General features: G+C 44.9%; 1 protein-coding gene across 2 annotated transcripts in view; it reads left to right on the forward strand.

Moving 5' to 3' along the window:
- Positions 1–1,481: 1,481 nt before the first annotated feature.
- LOC146203423 (high-affinity choline transporter 1-like) overlaps positions 1,482–17,482 on the forward strand; it is a 78,211-nt gene continuing 62,210 nt past the window's right edge. Inside the window, exons 1-3 of one of the 2 annotated variants that reach the window (XM_084588759.1) lie at positions 1,482–1,841; positions 5,537–5,737; positions 7,164–7,271. In XM_084588759.1, coding sequence (XP_084444885.1) covers positions 5,542–5,737; positions 7,164–7,271 — 304 coding nt within the window. In that variant the 5' untranslated portion in view covers positions 1,482–1,841; positions 5,537–5,541. The remainder of the gene's footprint in view (positions 1,842–5,536; positions 5,738–7,163; positions 7,272–17,482) is intronic. The other variant, XM_084588760.1, reaches the window with a different exon arrangement.

The raw sequence follows: 17,482 nt of genomic DNA on the forward strand, positions 1-17,482 counted from the left end.
AATAATAATTTTTGCGCAGTTACTTTTTTGTGCTATACCTCTTTTAATTTCTTTCGCAAATAAATAATGCATATATAGTTGGGCGGCATTCGCAATGATGTCAACTAGAAGTAGGTTATTTGATAATACAATGCGATGGCGTTTTGCTGATTTGAAACTAGAAGTCGTGTTGCTCGAGTATAAAGTTCATCTGAATGATTTTTTGTTTATTACAGACTTAGAAGGAAAATCACGGTGAACACTGCTAAAAGAAACTGACTATAAGAAAGCTGCCGAAATCAACCTTCGCCACGGACAAAAATGAGCTTTCTTCGCTATCATGCGGTTTATAACTAAGCGTTCAACTTTTCGGTTGAACAACGAGGAAACAATAAAATTAGGAGGAATTCAGTTTTAGATATTCAGTTGTAACCAAAATTAAAAATTGTTGCAGTTTATTCCGGTTAAATCTAATTATCCGAGGCATGGCTACACATCAGCCTGATGCCTGCGCCAAAGAGGTTACGTGCTCTGAGCGTCACATTTACAGTGGGGAGGCTGAGCTGACGAAGCACCCCCCCCCCCCCCCCCCCCCAGTTGCGTGATCATTGCATGCTAAAGAACCTCAGGTGTTCGAAATTTCCGGAGCCTTCCACAAAGGGGCTTTTCGTCTGTGGATGCCCTTGAACCCAGGTGACCTAAATTTCCGGAGTTCTCGACTATGAGGTCCCTCAGGTCAAGGTCAAACGCGCAAGTAAATGACCTTGGGGGTTGCAGTGCGAAGAGTAGCGATCACGCTCTAAAAGCTCAGTATTCTTGGCAAGCAAACGATAGCTCGCTTACTGTTTAGTGCAAGCTAACGATCACTGAAAGTTGAAAACTAAGTAGGGAAGCCAGAGCTTTTCATCGATTAGGTAGGTTTATCAGCTGCATGTGGTACACAGACACGAAATAACGAATGGGCGTTGCGAAAAATATATCCTATATACCATGACGATTGAGCACAACTTCCATAACTGCAATCAACGAGCAGACCACGTGATGCCCCGGCTTCTGGCTCCTACAGAGTGGCAACCAAAGATAGCATTACAACCATCTACGATGACGATAGCAATTCTACAAGCACAGCTCCTAGAGCTATCATGTGTACCTTAATTACTGGCAAATAAACCGCGTCCACGTTAAAAAAGCGCTGATATACCTTTGAACCACAGAGAATTTCCTCACTAAATCGCCGAAGAAAGCCAGTAACTCATTCATCGAAACTGCTATATATTTGCTGGCAAAAAAAAAAAAAGACGAAAATCGCGTTTTGTAGTAAACACCGCAAAAAAGCCAGCCCAATTTCCAAAGGAAAAAAAAAATCCGAGTAGACATGTGGTAGAACACAAAGGCAAGTGCCACTGCTTTAAAGAAATTTGATGCCTTCGTTGCCCACTCAGGTGTCCGGGTTTCTCGGCAGATGAGCTACGAAGCATGATATACTTTAGCGTAACAAAGTCCGGTTTACTTCTGCACCGTCCTTTGGTACCACTCCGTCACGGTAGAGCACCAAATTTTGCGCGACAGCTGCAGCCTTCTCATCAAAACCGCCCGAACGAGCACAGCCGAACGAGAGAAAGGGTACCAATATGCTGCCGGGGAGAGAGCAGTGTCTCCTCCCTGAAAGCTCAAAGCCATCGAGGTACCCTGAAAGAGCCGGCACACGGAGAGCGCAGGTGTCCTGAGAAGGCACTGAACAACGATCCGCCACGTGGATCTAGCGCGCAAGTGTCGCGCTGGCATCGGGTTCACTGGGTGCAGGTGGGCTTCGCTGGACACTCTCGAAAGCGGCACGAAGCCCAATCGGCGGTCACAGACAGGTAGACGTAGCTCCTTTCATTTCGAAAACAACCGCCTCAAGTATGTGTGCCTTTGCTGTCTTTGTCAAAAATATAACGTCTGTTACAACGCTGAACGTAAACCGTATTATCTATCGGTTAAAATATGTATACTCGCTTATTTGCGCTGAAATTTGGCACGCAGATAGCATACAACCGTCTATTGCGTTTCGTACTGATTTGGATGATGTACTTGCTTGATTCGGTTAGAAAGTTATTCTAAATCCCTGTCGTCTGAAAGCATCGGCGACACAAAAGTCTTCTTTTGAGTTACCGGCGCTGCAGCCGACGCGGATTACGAATAATAATAAGAGAATAAGGCAAGTACATGATCCAAACTCGTATTTAAAAAGAGATACAGTTGTATGCTCTCTGTGTGCCAAATTTCAGCACCTTAACCAATAGAAGCATATATTACGCACTGCCTTGACAGCATACGGGTTTCGCTTCTAGTCCGTGAAGTGTGGCTCGCTTAATTTGCAGCGTTAGCGTGTTACTCTGTCGTATAGATGACGGCAGGAACACTCGTCCTCATCCCTCGAAGCAAGAGTATGCACTAGACGGTTCCCCCACAAGGCGTAGAAAAGCACACACACACACACACACACACACACACACACACACACACACACACACACACACACACACACACACACACACACACACACACACACACACACACACACACACACACACACACACACACACACACACACACACACACACACACACACACACACACACACACACACACACACACACACACACACACACACACACACACACACACACACACACACACACACACACACACACACACACACACACACACACACACACACACACACACACACACACACACACACACACACACACACACACACACACACACACACACACACACACACACACACACACACACACACACACACACACACACACACACACACACACACACACACACACACACACACACACACACACACACACACACACACACACACACACACACACACACACACACACATATATATATATATATATATATATATATATATGTATGTATGTATGCATGGCCCAGTTAGATTTTTCGTTTCATTTCTTTGTTGCCATGCAAACTTTTCTTTACCATTTTTATATTATATTATATTGATTTAGGTCTGTTTGGTTCTTCCGGTGCTTGCTGGGCAACGTTGTTTTTATTTTTTATCGTATATATATGTGTGTGTGTGTGTGTGTGTGTGTGTGTGTGTGTGTGTGTGTGTGTGTGTGTGTGTGTGTGTGTGTGTGTGTGTGTGTGTGTGTGTGTGTGTGTGTGTGTGTGTGTGTGTGTGTGTGTGTGTGTGTGTGTGTGTGTGTGTGTGTGTGTGTGTGTGTGTGTGTGTGTGTGTGTGTGTGTGTGTGTGTGTGTGTGTGTGTGTGTGTGTGTGTTTCAGTTTCTGTTCAGATTTCAAGAAATGTGAAATGCATAATTGTTGCTGCATAGCGTTTTGTAAACAGATTTGGATCTTAGGAGTGTAAACTGCTGGGCTAGTTGGTTCATATTGCATAGAAATGAGACCAGCGAAATCAGACCCAAGAGCAAAGAAGGCGTACACCAGCACAACGCTGGTGTGTGCCTTCTTCGCTCTTGTCCTGATTTCGCTGCTTTCCTTTCTATGAGATTTGAATCCGATTTAATCTTTGCACTATGTACCGAAGTATATACTGTACGCATATATACTGTACTTATCGACCAGATCAGCTGAACAGCTAGCATCGGTCAATCAGACTGCGAAGTACAGTTGTCTCTCTGTCTCTCAATCTATAGCACGAAATACTGTTTCGCTTCTTGTCGCTCCTCAGTGCATGGAATGCTAGCTTGACTCGCGGCCGTTGTTTTGTGCTTTACAACAAGCTGTGTTGTAGCTCACTAAACAACGGCCGTGAGACAAGCTATGCGTGGAAGCTTGTAGGTATACCCTGTTAGCCAAGGTCGACGCCCACAGGATGTGGAATTTCACGCGACTTTGTCATGTTGCTGAGTGATGTCTCGTCGGTCACATGTCCATGCGCTTTTCTTTGAACGTTCCTGAAGCGCTTGTCATGAGTATCAAACACGTTTCTGTCCGAACGGAAGCTGAGAGTATATTTTGATTCACAGTGATTGCCTTCGCGGCAGTCGCCACATGTGGTGCCGCTTTCAGCGATGCCCGCGGTAATCAAACTTCCTCCCCTCCGCCACCTCTGAAAAAAGAACGAAATTTTTGCCTCCACTTTCTTTCTCAGTTGTTGCGGTATTTTTATCTCTGGGTTCACATTTCTGGTGCTTCGCGAACGCCTACGGCGTCAACGTAGCGGGTTGTAATTAGGCTGTTCAACGATTACAGCGTCACGGTCACTTATTGCTGGTTAGCAGCGCATAATCTCTGTTCCTTCTGCGTCGAATTGAAATTCATGGAAGGCTGCTCTCCGTCAGTCGCGGGTCGAAATCTTCTCGAAGCTCTTTATGGGTGAGAAAAATTGGATCCGTCAGTCGGTGCCCTTTAAAAACACGCATGCGCTGGCCTTGAACGCTACCAAAAAAAAAAAAAAAAAAAAAAAAAACGTTATTTAAATTATCTGCGAGTTCGGAATGCATACGGAGTGCTGTTGCTGGCCGCCCATTACATGCGGATAGGAGCGCATGCTTAAGCATATGAACACCTGTGTTTCGTTTTGACCTTTAGTAATAGAAGTGAAGGTGAGCTAACGTAAGCGGAGCGAAAAACAATTCTCGGGAAGTTCACAAATTAGTGTTAACGTAATTAGAGAGCGATTTAATTCGCTCGTGACAGTGCAGGTAGATGTTCTCTTCCCAACCTTTTGCAGCAAAGATGAGCACAGATATTGTCAAATTCTCCGAAAATGTTTCATTATAGTGAGTACATTTTTGGTTTAAAATAATTGGATGTATTTGACTTTTTCTCGGTGACACCCATAATAGTTCTTGCACTTGTGCTAGGACGGCCGCATATGGCGTTGTCGTAACCTGTGACGCACTTTACATTGCGTGGAAATTAAGGGGTTTCCAGAAATCGCATCAGCAGATTTTATGCTTCATGTGCTAAAGTTTTATACTTAACATTTTGTTTCTCGTGTACAATGGTTGAAAAATCTACCTCAATTAATTATTTGTCCAGAGAGAGAGAAAGAGAGCGAGATGGTGGCAAAGAAGAACGGAAAGGCGATGGGGTTAACTCGGGTTAACGGCTGACTGTCCTGTACATGGGGAAGGGTGGCGAAGGGGCTTAATAAAATAAAGAAATGAAATGCAGCTTCTAATTTCCAGTGAGGCACAACATAATGCGAAGAGCCATGCCCTCGATCTACGCATCGCATTTCTCGATTCTCCCCCAGCCCAGGTCCTCAATCCTATCCTCTGTTGCGTCTGCAACTAATACCCGCTACAAATCAGGCGGGGTTCCCTGACGCCGGAAACGTACCAGCCTCGTAATGATAGAGGCGGCGTCCCTATATACGCCTGCGCTCATTCAGTCTCGCCTCGCCTCTTTTGCCAGTGTTCACGTACAGGGGGCAGATGCGGGTGCGACGCACTCTGTGATGTACTCCTCTGGCTAAGCAACGCGCATTCTGAGTGAGCGCATTGCTAGGCAGGCATGCAAGCACATCCGAGCACGTGTCCTTTTTCGCCGCAGTCGGGATGGCGCTCAATGTGGCAGGCCTGGCCACCATGGTGGCGTTGTACGTGGTCATATTCGCCGTCGGCTTGCTGGGAGCACGCAAAAAGAAGCAACAGCAAAAGCAGTCCCAGGAGGCCGGCGACGCGTCCAACAGCAGGCTGCTTATGAACGGAGGCCGCAGCTTCGGACTGGTCATCAGCACCTTCACCATCATAGGTATGCATAAATATGCGAACGACCAGTGACTCTCCTTTCTTGCTCCCAGGCGGAGCTGATTAGTTGCGCTATCTATTAAGCTGAGGGGTGAGCTAAAGACGAGTGCCGTCAAAGTAGTCATTCGATGTCTTCGAGCATGCCATCTTCCCTCGCATCCGACACTGTGCGACTGCGAGACACTGTTTTACTGATATCGTGGATCGATTGCTTTGTCAAGGCAGCCGGCGTCGCCTAGAAAGCATGTGGCTGATTATCTCAAGAAGTCCGATTATATAAAAAACAAATTGTGCGCGCCAAAAGGCCAATTTCTCCTCATTCTCCAAGAAAAAGTATACAGCCACGCCTGCTTTCTGCTAGAACAAAGAAAAGCCTTGTCGTTCACAGCAAATGTCGCTTTCCGAGCAAATATTCCCAGCTTGCGTGAATAATATCAGCTAGGAAAGCTATATGGTGAACATTTCCGGCTGCCACAAGCCGCCATGTTTGCTTCTCCCTACATATTCACAATCTGAAAATATGTCGCAAGCTTTTTGATACAGTTTCTGTCCCGATAGTCGCATTTCGCACCTTCCGATAGTCAAAACAATTTGCGGTGCATGCATGGCAAAAATATGGAATCGTGTAAGAGAATGCAGGTAGGAGGAGTATACCTGCGTTCGATTCTTTTTTCACCTGTCACCTCGAGTTTTCCCACGCAGGTTTGAAACACAACTCTTATCAGAGCGAATTCGAGAAGCAACATGGTGTCCGATGAGGGCCGTTTATACGCGGCACGATCACGGGTACACCCACCGGCTGCTCGACACTCGGCTACCAGCAACCTCCTCTTGCTCTTACGTGCTGAAAGCTCGTCCCTTTTGCAAGCTGCCGCCGCTCCCCCTACTCCTCAGAAGAATTCACACCAGCCTACACTTTCAGGGAAATTACTCAGCTCTACCAAACCAGACACAATATTTACCCCCACCCGTGTAAAGGATTAACGAGAGCAGAGGAACGCGTGTTTCTTCGCCTCCTTACGAACACCATGATGTACCCGGCATTACTTAATTTGACAGTACCTTTTCCGGGGAGTGCCCGCACTGTGGGGAAATGTCCTCGGACCTCTTCCACATGATGTGGGCGTGCCCCTCCAACCCTGCCTTTGCACCTAACCCAAACCCCATCCGGGAGGTCTGGGAGGCGACCCTACTCGCCTGCTCCAACCTGAAAGCCCAAAAGGCGTTGGTCAAACTTGAAATGGCAGCAGCGGAAGCCACCGGGGTCCCGTACTAGGGACTCCTCCTAGTGTTTGTGAGGGGAAGGGCATTAAGCCTGACCCCAGAGCAGCCTCTATGCAACTATTTTAATAAGCATTTTCACCACCACCACCTCCATGGAAAAAGCTATGTGGGCCCCCCTTAGAAAGCCACGGTACTCTGTGTTGCAGCCACTTGGGTTGACGGCGGTTTCCTGAACGGCACCGTGGAGATCATCACGTCCAAGGGCCTCGTGTGGTGTCAGGCGGTCTTCGGCTACTCCCTCAGCCTACTAATGGGTCAGTATCGCACGACGGCCTTTTGTTAACAGCCTGTTTGCATACAGCTCAGTCAGCTTCAGGGGCGTCCGAAGATATAGAAATATATCTTGAAAGGCACGCCTTCCCTGCTTGTAGGCGCTTATGAATGTTAATCGCGGAGAAATATCTCCTCCCTTTCAGTTCACTGAGTAAAGTCGTCAGGAAGCTGTTCGATTAGGTAATATATCCTTGTCCATATCATCTACCTGGCTGCATGGTAGGGCGGGCGCGCCCCTTACCCGCCCCAGCTAAGGTGCGAGAAAAAAAATGGCACGTGACGCGTACGCCTACGAATGATGCCTACACATGGATTTGGCATGCACGTGCTCTGGCGTCACACCGAGATATTCGCAAGGCCAGCGTAAATAGGGAGCCTACGTCACCACTGCGCGTGGGCGCTAAAGAGTTAGCAAATAAAGCTGCGAGAGCGGATCTGAGTCAGTCACCACTGAACTAATATCCATGCGCGGAGGTTCATTTGCTGACTCTTTATCGCCCTATAGACCTCCTTCATGTTTGCAAAGAAACAAGATGATCGAGGTGGCGCTGCTATCGTCAGCGATCCCACGGTAGGCAAAAAGCACCACCGCTGCCGCGGCACTGTGGCCAAGCTTGTCAAGGCCGTGTTATTGTGATTTGTAGGCGCCTTGTTGGCAGACGAAATGACCATGTGCTAGTATTTCGTGAACCTCAGCGGTAAGGACAGAAGCGATACATTGAAAAACTCTACGTACACGGCGTGCAGCGTATACGAACCCGGACGCCGTAAGAGATTGGGTTCAAGGCGCACAAGAGAAGCGTTGCTGCCCGCCAGGAAAAATGAGCGACGTTGACATCTATTTACTGTTTTCTCCGAGAAAATTGAGCGCGGAAGGCATCGAGAATTACAAAGCTTCGGATGCTTACAACTACTTTGAGTGGAGTAACCTGGCGGTGATTTTTCTCGCTCATAAATAGCGCGCGCAAACCGTGTACGAAGTAGTCCGCTCGAAGCATCATTGCGTTATCGGATGATTCTTCACACCGAGCGGCAAATGAGCGTTCTTGGTAAGCACGAAGCACCTTGCTAGCGTCGAGCGGCTGTGTGGTTAATATGATTTAGGTCAGCATGGCAACAGTAGCCTTGACACCGCACGGATTTGTGTATCATTTCGTTATTCATTGAAATCACAACGCTGCGCGTCTGTTATATCTGCTCTGTTCGTGGGAGACTGTCGTCGTTAATGGTAGCAATTTTAGCTCGGGTAGTCAGGCTTATAGCTTGCATTACAATTACGAGCTGCAGCGGACAATGTGGTTACGCGGGGTCCGGTAAAAACGTCCCACGAAAAAGTGGTCCCGGAAAAAAGGCCCCGGATAAAATGTCCCCAAATAGATGCAATTAAACTACAAAGTCGAGCTTTCGTCTTGCCTGGTGCTTAGCTTATCAGCGATAAATTTCGCTCATTGTAATCAACTTTTACTGTTTTTATCCGCCACTGTGTTTATGGTTTTAGCTTGAACATTATTTATATTTTGAACCCCGCTGTTGTTGTTGTTTTTTTTTTTGTTCTGTAGTTCTTTTACTAAAGGCCTATACTGAGTTTCCTTGTGTGTAGCCGCAGTAATGTAGGCTACAGTGCTTCTTTCTACCCGTCCGCTTGAAATTTGCAAAACATATAGTACTGATGCCGTGCGTTCGCAAAAAAACAAACAAACAAAAAAGACATTACGGCGCCGAAATTTGTGCGGTCGAGGACAAACACGTCTCTCGAATGTATAATATTAGTCGGGTGATTAGACCTATATTGAAGAGCGATATTTCCCAGCTTGGAAACTGGGAACTATGCACTGCATAATACTCGCTGGATGTTATATAGAAGTTGGGCTTTTTTTTTTTTTTTTTGCAATGCTTTCTTGCCAAGCCTTCTCCCGTTCCTGTAAACGCGTAAAGCACCCAGAGGATCCATTGCCCAAACAATGGTTACATCTATTCTAAAAAAAAAAAAAAATAAAAGCAGCACCATAAGATGTTCAATTTTTCGCGAAGTGAGTTCCGGGAAGATTTCAGTAAATTTCTTCGGTGACATATTTTCCTAGGAGCCGCTTCCTGAGGGGACCTTTCTGGACATTTTTTCCAGGGCCGTATATTGCAGGGACCTTTTTTTCGTGGCTGTATCTTCTGGGGACCTCTTTTATCAGGGGCCTTTTTTACCTTCACCCGCGGTTCTGTAGTTAGGGCGGCCCAGTTCGGTCTCGGCTACTGTGGCCGCGTTAATGTAGGATAAACCCCGCAACTCGCATTCACAATCAGCCGCTGTGAATACAAATAAAAGCGCTCGGCATAAATAAAAAAAAAATGCAGCTCCAATCCAAATCACTAGCTGTCAACGTGAAGTGGGAATCTTCATCAGGAAGTAATTAAAATAATTTGACGTGAATGCGGCGAAGTTTAGCCGTGCAACAAATATATCACGGATCGAGGAGTGCAACACAGATCTCTCGCGTAGCAGCTCACTGCGCAGACATACAATTACCAAAGAGAAAAAAACGGGCTTGAGGAACAGTTTACATAGGGAAACATCTATGCATGCTCCAACAAAGAAACAGGCCTACGCATTACAACACACACATATATATATATATATATATATATATATATATATATATATATATATATATATATATATATATATATATATATATATATATATATATATATATATATAGCATAAGTAAATAGACGTACTTGGTTGCTAGAGGTTACATACAAGTGAAAAATTGCTTCATACTGTTTCCAAGTTTATTTGTAGTCGACGTTTCGGCAGGAGCCCTGCCTTAGTCTTGAGAAAGGCAGGGCTCCTGCCGAAACGTCGACTACAAATAAACTTGGAAACAGTATGAAGCAATTTTTCACTTGTATATATGTTACCTGTTACCTGAACCCCGCCGAGGTAGCACGGTGGTTACTGCGCTCGAGTACTGTTCCCAAGGACGCGGGATCGAATCGCGGCCTCGGCGGCCGCTTCTCGATGGGGGGCGAAAAGCAAGGCGTCTAAATTTCCGGAGTCCTCCACTACGGCGTCTCTCATAGCCTGAGTCGTTTGGGACGTTAAACCCTACAAACCAACCAACCATATGTTACCTGCGCACCCGCGCCCGCACACCAAGATCCCATCACGCGTCGTAAAAAGGCCAAACTCAGGTTATTCGCGACCTTTGATCCGGTAGACCGCTCTGGCGTAAAGCTGAATAAGCTCGAGCTTAGCCGTTACGAAGTGTTTGCCGCATATTCGATGAGCAGGCGTCGGTATTCAGCCTTGGCGCTTCACCGCGGCGGCCCACCACTGTTTACGGCGACCATTGTCGGCAAGAAACCTGTACAAGCTTACTAAACGTCTTGTGTGCATTTCAGCACATGTCATAGCGACGTGATTAGTCGGCATGGTACACTGCATTTCCCGGCCGCAGCAAGCCATCACACAATCATGGTAGGCAAGGCAACTGAAGCATTGTTTTGCCTGCCACGCGAAAGTCACGAACGACGACAGCGCCGCCGCATTTTCGTGACGTAGCCGGAGTGAAGGAGGTGCGACTTGTGCTGCTGGGATAGAGGTTCGTGCACCGGCCTTGTTAAGTTCTCGATGGTGACGGCTTTGGAAACCCGGTTTCAGTTTTACGCAATCAGAAAGCAAGAATTTATTCCGCCGCTGAATTGAAGGACTCCTGTCTGCAAGAGGCAAGATACTGAGTCAAACATTCGCCACTTGCTGTGGCGTGAAACCAGCGAGAATTTGGCATCTGGCAGCAGGGGGTCTCGCGCGGAACAATCCATACACCAAGGTTTTAAAAAATCGGTGAGCCCCAATCCATTGAAACTAATTCAAAGCTGTTCAGTCACCTACGCTAATCTGTAGTGTTTTTTCGTTCACCAAACTTAATTATTTAGTGAGGGCTAATTAGATAGTTTTAATTATTGCTTTGAGAGAAAATGTGCAAATGCAAAAGTTGCAAATCTCGAAAAACAGCTGCCTACGTTGTTTCCATCACGCTATGACTTACACCGCCCTATAAAGGGCCTTTAAAAATGCTGTCACGTGAACAGCTGTTATTTTAAATCATTCGCTAAGTGCGTACAACATGCCTCAATCGTAGTGAGCACGACTCAGAAAAGCGGATTTTGTTCTGGGACGCATCTTGAAGCTTTAAAGTGATGCCGCAGTCACGAGGAATATTTTTTTTTATTACAACAGGCGTCGTTTTCGGTTGGTAAAAAAATCCCTTTACGTAAATCCGATGAAAACAACGTAGCTAGCCATTTTTCGCGATCTACAACTTTTGCATTGACACTTTTTATTTCAAGCAAATAAATTAAAAAGCTAATTAGTCTCTAATGAATCATTAACTTTAGCGAGCAAAAATACTGCAGATAAGCATAGGTGACTGAGCAGCTCTAAATTGATTTGACTGCGCTATGGTTCACCTTGTTTTTTAAAACCTTGTTTACATTCAGCTGGGACACCCGCTTATATCACTTGGACGCAGGGGCCACATCACCATTCCCTCCTGAACGCCATAGGAACGGCCAATCGCTTTTCCCTCATTTAATACTCCCTTTTCCCCATTTAACAAATTAATTGTCTACACGCAGTTTATGAATTTCCTTACAGACTCTCAGAATAGTTAGCAACCGTAATATTAAATAGATTCATTAAGTAAATATCCTAGGCCTCGTATGATTATTAATTCGAAAGCATTACTTCTCTATGTTCACAGATTTCTGTCCGCAGAGCGTGTCCGCAAAATCGTGTCCGCAGCAGCTGTAACTAATAAGCGGTAAAGGTTATTGAATGGTGTCAATTGATGGAGGCTGACGTAATGTCGTGTCCGAAAAATAATTAGACCGGTGACGTAATGTCGTGTTCGAAAAATAATTACACCAATAAGGTTAATTGGGTAATTAATTAGAGGCAAAACACGCAAAATCGTGTCCGCAGTAGTTATGAGTAATTGAGAAGCGGTAGAGGTTAATGAGTGGTGTCAATCGATAAAGGGCGACGTAATGTTGTGACCAAAAAATAATTAGGCCAATAAGTAATTATAGAATTAATTACAGGCAAAAACGTAAAAGTAAAGGCGAAAATGGTCTCATTAGCCAATGGCTTGGCGCCACATTTGAATGTATCAACTAATAAAATAGTTAATTAAATCAGTCAATTAAGGTGACGTCAAGAATGTGACGTCACGCAACCAGAAGTAGAGCCGAAAAAGGGCTTAGGAAGGGATTGGCGCGCAATTTGAAAGTACCAAACACTAAAATGGGTAAACAAGAAGTGAATTATGTAACTAGAAGCGACCAGAAGCAACCAACAGCACCATCCGTGCTTTCGCATTACTCCGATGCAGATTCTGCCGTGCTCTTTTTTTTTTTTTTTTACGTTTAGAGGTTGCACATGCATGACGAGCACGAAAGCGACAGGCAAAATCTATCAGCACGAAAAATGTGGAATACGCGCTGCCAAGCTCACTATTTTGTATCTTTCTTTTGCTGCGTTTACTGGTTGGCTAAAAAATAGTCCTATTAGCAAGGTGAAGGACGTCAAATTTGAGCCTGTGACCCATCGTCACAGGCATAGATTAATAACATTAGCAATGCTCCTCAATCCCCACAATGGCTGAACACAATGTGCAAATGTTCAGATGAATACGATTGGTGCAGTTGCTATGCTGTAACCATCGTATTCAAATATATACGGGGAAGGAACATGGCCAAATTATGAATGAATCGTTCGTTTACTGCTTTACTGATCATTCCATGGTCTAGACGTGAGCGATTTCCGTAAAAAACTGCAACCGTATACTGCGGGAAAGAAGTTTCTTTTTTATTTAGAGAAGCGAATTTTTTGACGCGATACTTCGCTAAACCTGATTTACACATCCTTGCTGAAACAGCCACGTGATATATAATTTCCGCCTCGACATTTTAGGGCAATTCCTGCTTAGAACACGAGATAGTTCATAATTAAGACAGTGTGCTATGCAATCAGGGCGCTCTCGGCAATTTTATTTTGTTATATCCATGGAAACGGTGAATAATTAGCTTGCTATTAAAACCATTTTCCTTCTCTCTTTTTTTTTAACATTTAACGAAAGATCATCTAAAGGTTGTCTTTCAGAACTCTGCCGGCATTATAATGCCGGCTTATAAATTGGAAGAAAAATGAAAGCATTTAATTTGCGGAGAAAGCAGAGTCAGTCCAGGGCCTACATTTATGAGGTCACCGACGCAGATGGAGAGTAGAAAAGTGAATATATAACTATATTTAACCGGACCAATCTTGCTGCTCATTTCGCCCAACTCATGTAATCAGCCCTATAACAGTCATGCGGGCTGGCCTGTGCGTGCGTGCGTGCAGATATATGCTACGTACTGGACATTACACAGAGTTAATTTTGTTATGACATCATTAATTCCGATCCGCATTTTTCTTCATTTCCTTTAGCGTGGACGTAGCAGGTCAGAGACATGTTCCGCAGGTCTACGTCTTCCATATATTTAACTCCCTCTCTATGATTGAATGTAATACCTATTGAATGATTTCCGAAGAGCTGAATACTTAGCGATTTAGTTTCAAACTAGTGATTAAAAGTCACCTGAAGGCTTAGCAGGACATGGGCAGGACATGTAGTGCGAAGAGAGGATAACCGATGGTCGCTGAGGGTAACAAACTGGATTCCAAGGGAAGGAAAGCGTAGCAGGGGGCGGCAGAAAATTAGGTGGGCGGATGAGATTAAGAAGTTCGCAGGGGTCAAGTGGATGCAGCTAGCACAGAACCGGGTTAAGTGGAGAAATATAGGAGAGGCCTTTAATGCAACGTTTAATGCTAGAACCCTAGCTAGTGAAGCTAGTTTAGCTGTGCTCTTAGAGGAACTAGAGGGCATGAAATGGGATGTCATAGGGCTTAGTGAGGTTAGGAGGCCGAATGGGTCATATACTGTACTGAAGGATGGGCATGTACTGTGTTATCGAGGTTTACCGGAGAGGCGACAACTAGGAGTAGGTTTCCTTGTCAATAAGTATATAGCGGGTAATATAGATGAATTCTATAGTAATAATGAGAGGGTTGCAGGCATCGTAATTAGGCTTAATAAGCGGTATAAGCTGAAGGTTGTACAGGCCTATGCACCTACATGTAGTTATGATGACCAGGCAGTTGAAAGCTTCTATGAAGATGTAGAATCGGCAATGCGAAAAGTAAAAACGCAGTATACTGTACTAATGGGAGACTTCAATGCCAAGGTAGGGAAAAAACAGGCAGGAGACAAGGCAGTAGGTGACTATGGCATTGGTTCTAGGAATAGCAGGGGGGAGTTACTAGTTGAGTTTGCAGAGCGCAATAACTTACGAATCATGAATACCTTCTTCAGCAAACGGAAGAACCGGAATTGGACATGGAAAAGTCCTAACGGAGAGACTAAAAATGAAATCGACTTCATAATGTGTTCAACCCCCGCCATTATGCAAGATGCAGAGGTAATCGGGAAAGTGCGATGCAGTGACCACAGAATGGTGAGGTCCCGAATTAGCCTAAATCTGAAGAAGGAACGCAATAGATTAGTAAGAAAGAAACCCATCAACGAATTAGCGGTGAGGGGGAGGGCAGAAGAGTTCAGGATCTCGCTACAGAATAGGTATTCAGCTCTAACTGAGGATGGCGACATTACCCTATAGAGGCAAGGAACAATAATTTCAGAAATATCATTACTGAGTGCGCGGTAGAAGTAGGCGGTAGGATAGTTAGAGAGGATACCGGTAAGCTGTCTAAGGAGACGAAAGATTTGATTAAGAAACGCCAGAGTATGAAAGCTTCCAATCCAACAGACCAGATCGAATTGGCCGAGATATCAAAGCTAATCAATAAGCGCAAGGTGGCCGATATAAGGAAGTATAACATGGACAAAATTGAGCATGCTGTAAAAAACGGGGGAAGCCTTAAAGCGGTAAAGAAGAAATTGGGCATAGGCAAAAACCAGATGTATGCGATAAGGGACAAGGCGGGCAACGTCATCACTAATATGGACAAGATAGTCAAAGTAGCCGAGGAGTTCTATACAGATCTCTACAGTAGCCAAAGTAGCCAGGACCGTAATGAGATTGGCGGTAGGGAAAAACAGTCAGACGTTCCACCAGTGACGAAGGACGAGGTCAAGAAAGCACTAGAAACTATGAAAAGGGGGAAATCAGCTGGAGAGGATCAGATAACTACAGATTTGCTGAAGGACGGGGGGGGGGGGGGGGGGGATATCGTGCTAGAAAAACTGGCCACCCTGTATACGCAGTGCCTGGTGTCATCGACGGTACCGGAACCATGGAAGAACGCAAACATTATCCTCATTCACAAGAAAGGGGACTCTAAGGACCTTAAAAATTACAGACCAATCAGCTTACTGTCTGTTACGTATAAGGTATTTACTAAGGTAATCACTAATAGAATCAGGACAACCTTAGACTGCAATCAAGCAAAGGATCAAGCAGGGTTTCGGAAACGGTACTCTACTATCGATCATATCCATACCATCAATCAGGTGATAGAAAAATGCTCGGAATATAAGCAGCCCTTATACATAGCATTCATTGATTACAAAAAAGCATTTGACTCAGTTGAAACCTCGGCGGTGATGCAGGCATTGCGAAATCAGGGGGTAGACGAGCCGTACGTGAAAGTGCTGGAAGATATATATAGTGGCTGCACAGCAACCATAGTTCTGCATAAAGAAAGTAACAAAATTCCCATAAAGAAAGGTGTTAGGCAAGGAGACACAATCTCCCCAGTACTATTCACAGCTTGTTTAGAGGAAGTATTCAGAGACTTGGAATGGGAGCAGTTAGGGATAAGGGTAGATGGAGAATACCTCAGTAATCTGCGATTTGCTGATGACATTGCCTTGCTAAGCAACTCGGGGGATGAACTGCAAATAATGATTGATGACCTAGACAGAAAAAGTAGAAAGGTAGGCTTGAAAATCAATATGCAGAAGACTAAGGTAATGTTCAACAGCCTCGGGAAGGAACAGCAGTTTACATTAGGTAGCGAAATGCTGGAAGTAGTAGGCGAATATGTCTACTTAGGACAGGTAGTAACCGCAGATCCGGACCATGAAAAGGAAATAACAAGAAGAATAAGATTGGGATGGAGCGCATTTGGCAAGCACTCGGAGATTATGACTAGCAGCTTACCGGTATCGCTCAAGAGGAAAGTATACAACAGTTGCTTCTTGCCTGTACTCACCTATGGGGCTGAAACGTGGAGGCTAACCAAGAGAGTTATACTTAAGTTGAGGACAACCCAGAGGGCTATGGAACGAAAAATGGTAGGGGTAACATTAAGAGATAGAAAGCGTGCAGAGTGGGTCAGAGAAATAACTCAAGTTACCGAGATTCTAGTGGAAATTAAGAAGAAGAAATGGACATGGGCAGGACATGTAGTGCGAAGAGAGGATAACCGATGGTCGCTGAGGGTAACAAACTGGATTCCAAGGGAAGGAAAGCGTAGCAGGGGGCGGCAGAAAATTAGGTGGGCGGATGAGATTAAGAAGAAGAGTGGAACGGACAGAAGTTCGTGCCTCGTATGGACCGAACGTAAGAACTGGGCGGAACGTCAACTAGCTTCGGCTATTGGCCCAACATTTTTTGCAATTTGTATATTTATTGAAATAAATGATTGATTGACTGAATTTGGTTTGGTGCGCACGGGTGCCCACTCACTCACTCACTCACTCACTCACTCACTCACTCACTCACTCACTCACTCACTCACTCACTCACTCACTCACTCACTCACTCACTCTCACACACACAGGGTGTACCATGTAAATGTAAAGGTCAAAAAAAGCACGGTGAGCCCTAGTGCAGTGAAACCAACTAAGAGCAGTTCAGACCTAATCTATGCTAATCTACCGTATAGCTTTTTTTTATTCTCGAAAGTTAGATTATTAGTAAAGACCGACTCAACTAACTTTTTATTACTGGCTTGAGGAAGAAAGCGTCAATGCAAAAGTTCTAGATTACCTATTTGTCTCTGTCTCTCTATACAAATGCAATACATACATACATACATACATACATACATACATACATACATACATACATACATACATACATACATACATACATACATACATACATACATACATACATACATACATACATA

Source organism: Amblyomma maculatum, chromosome 1 (assembly GCF_055883805.1).
Source record: "Amblyomma maculatum isolate TAMU_Amacu chromosome 1, ASM5588380v1, whole genome shotgun sequence".
NCBI lineage: Eukaryota > Metazoa > Arthropoda > Arachnida > Ixodida > Ixodidae > Amblyomma > Amblyomma maculatum.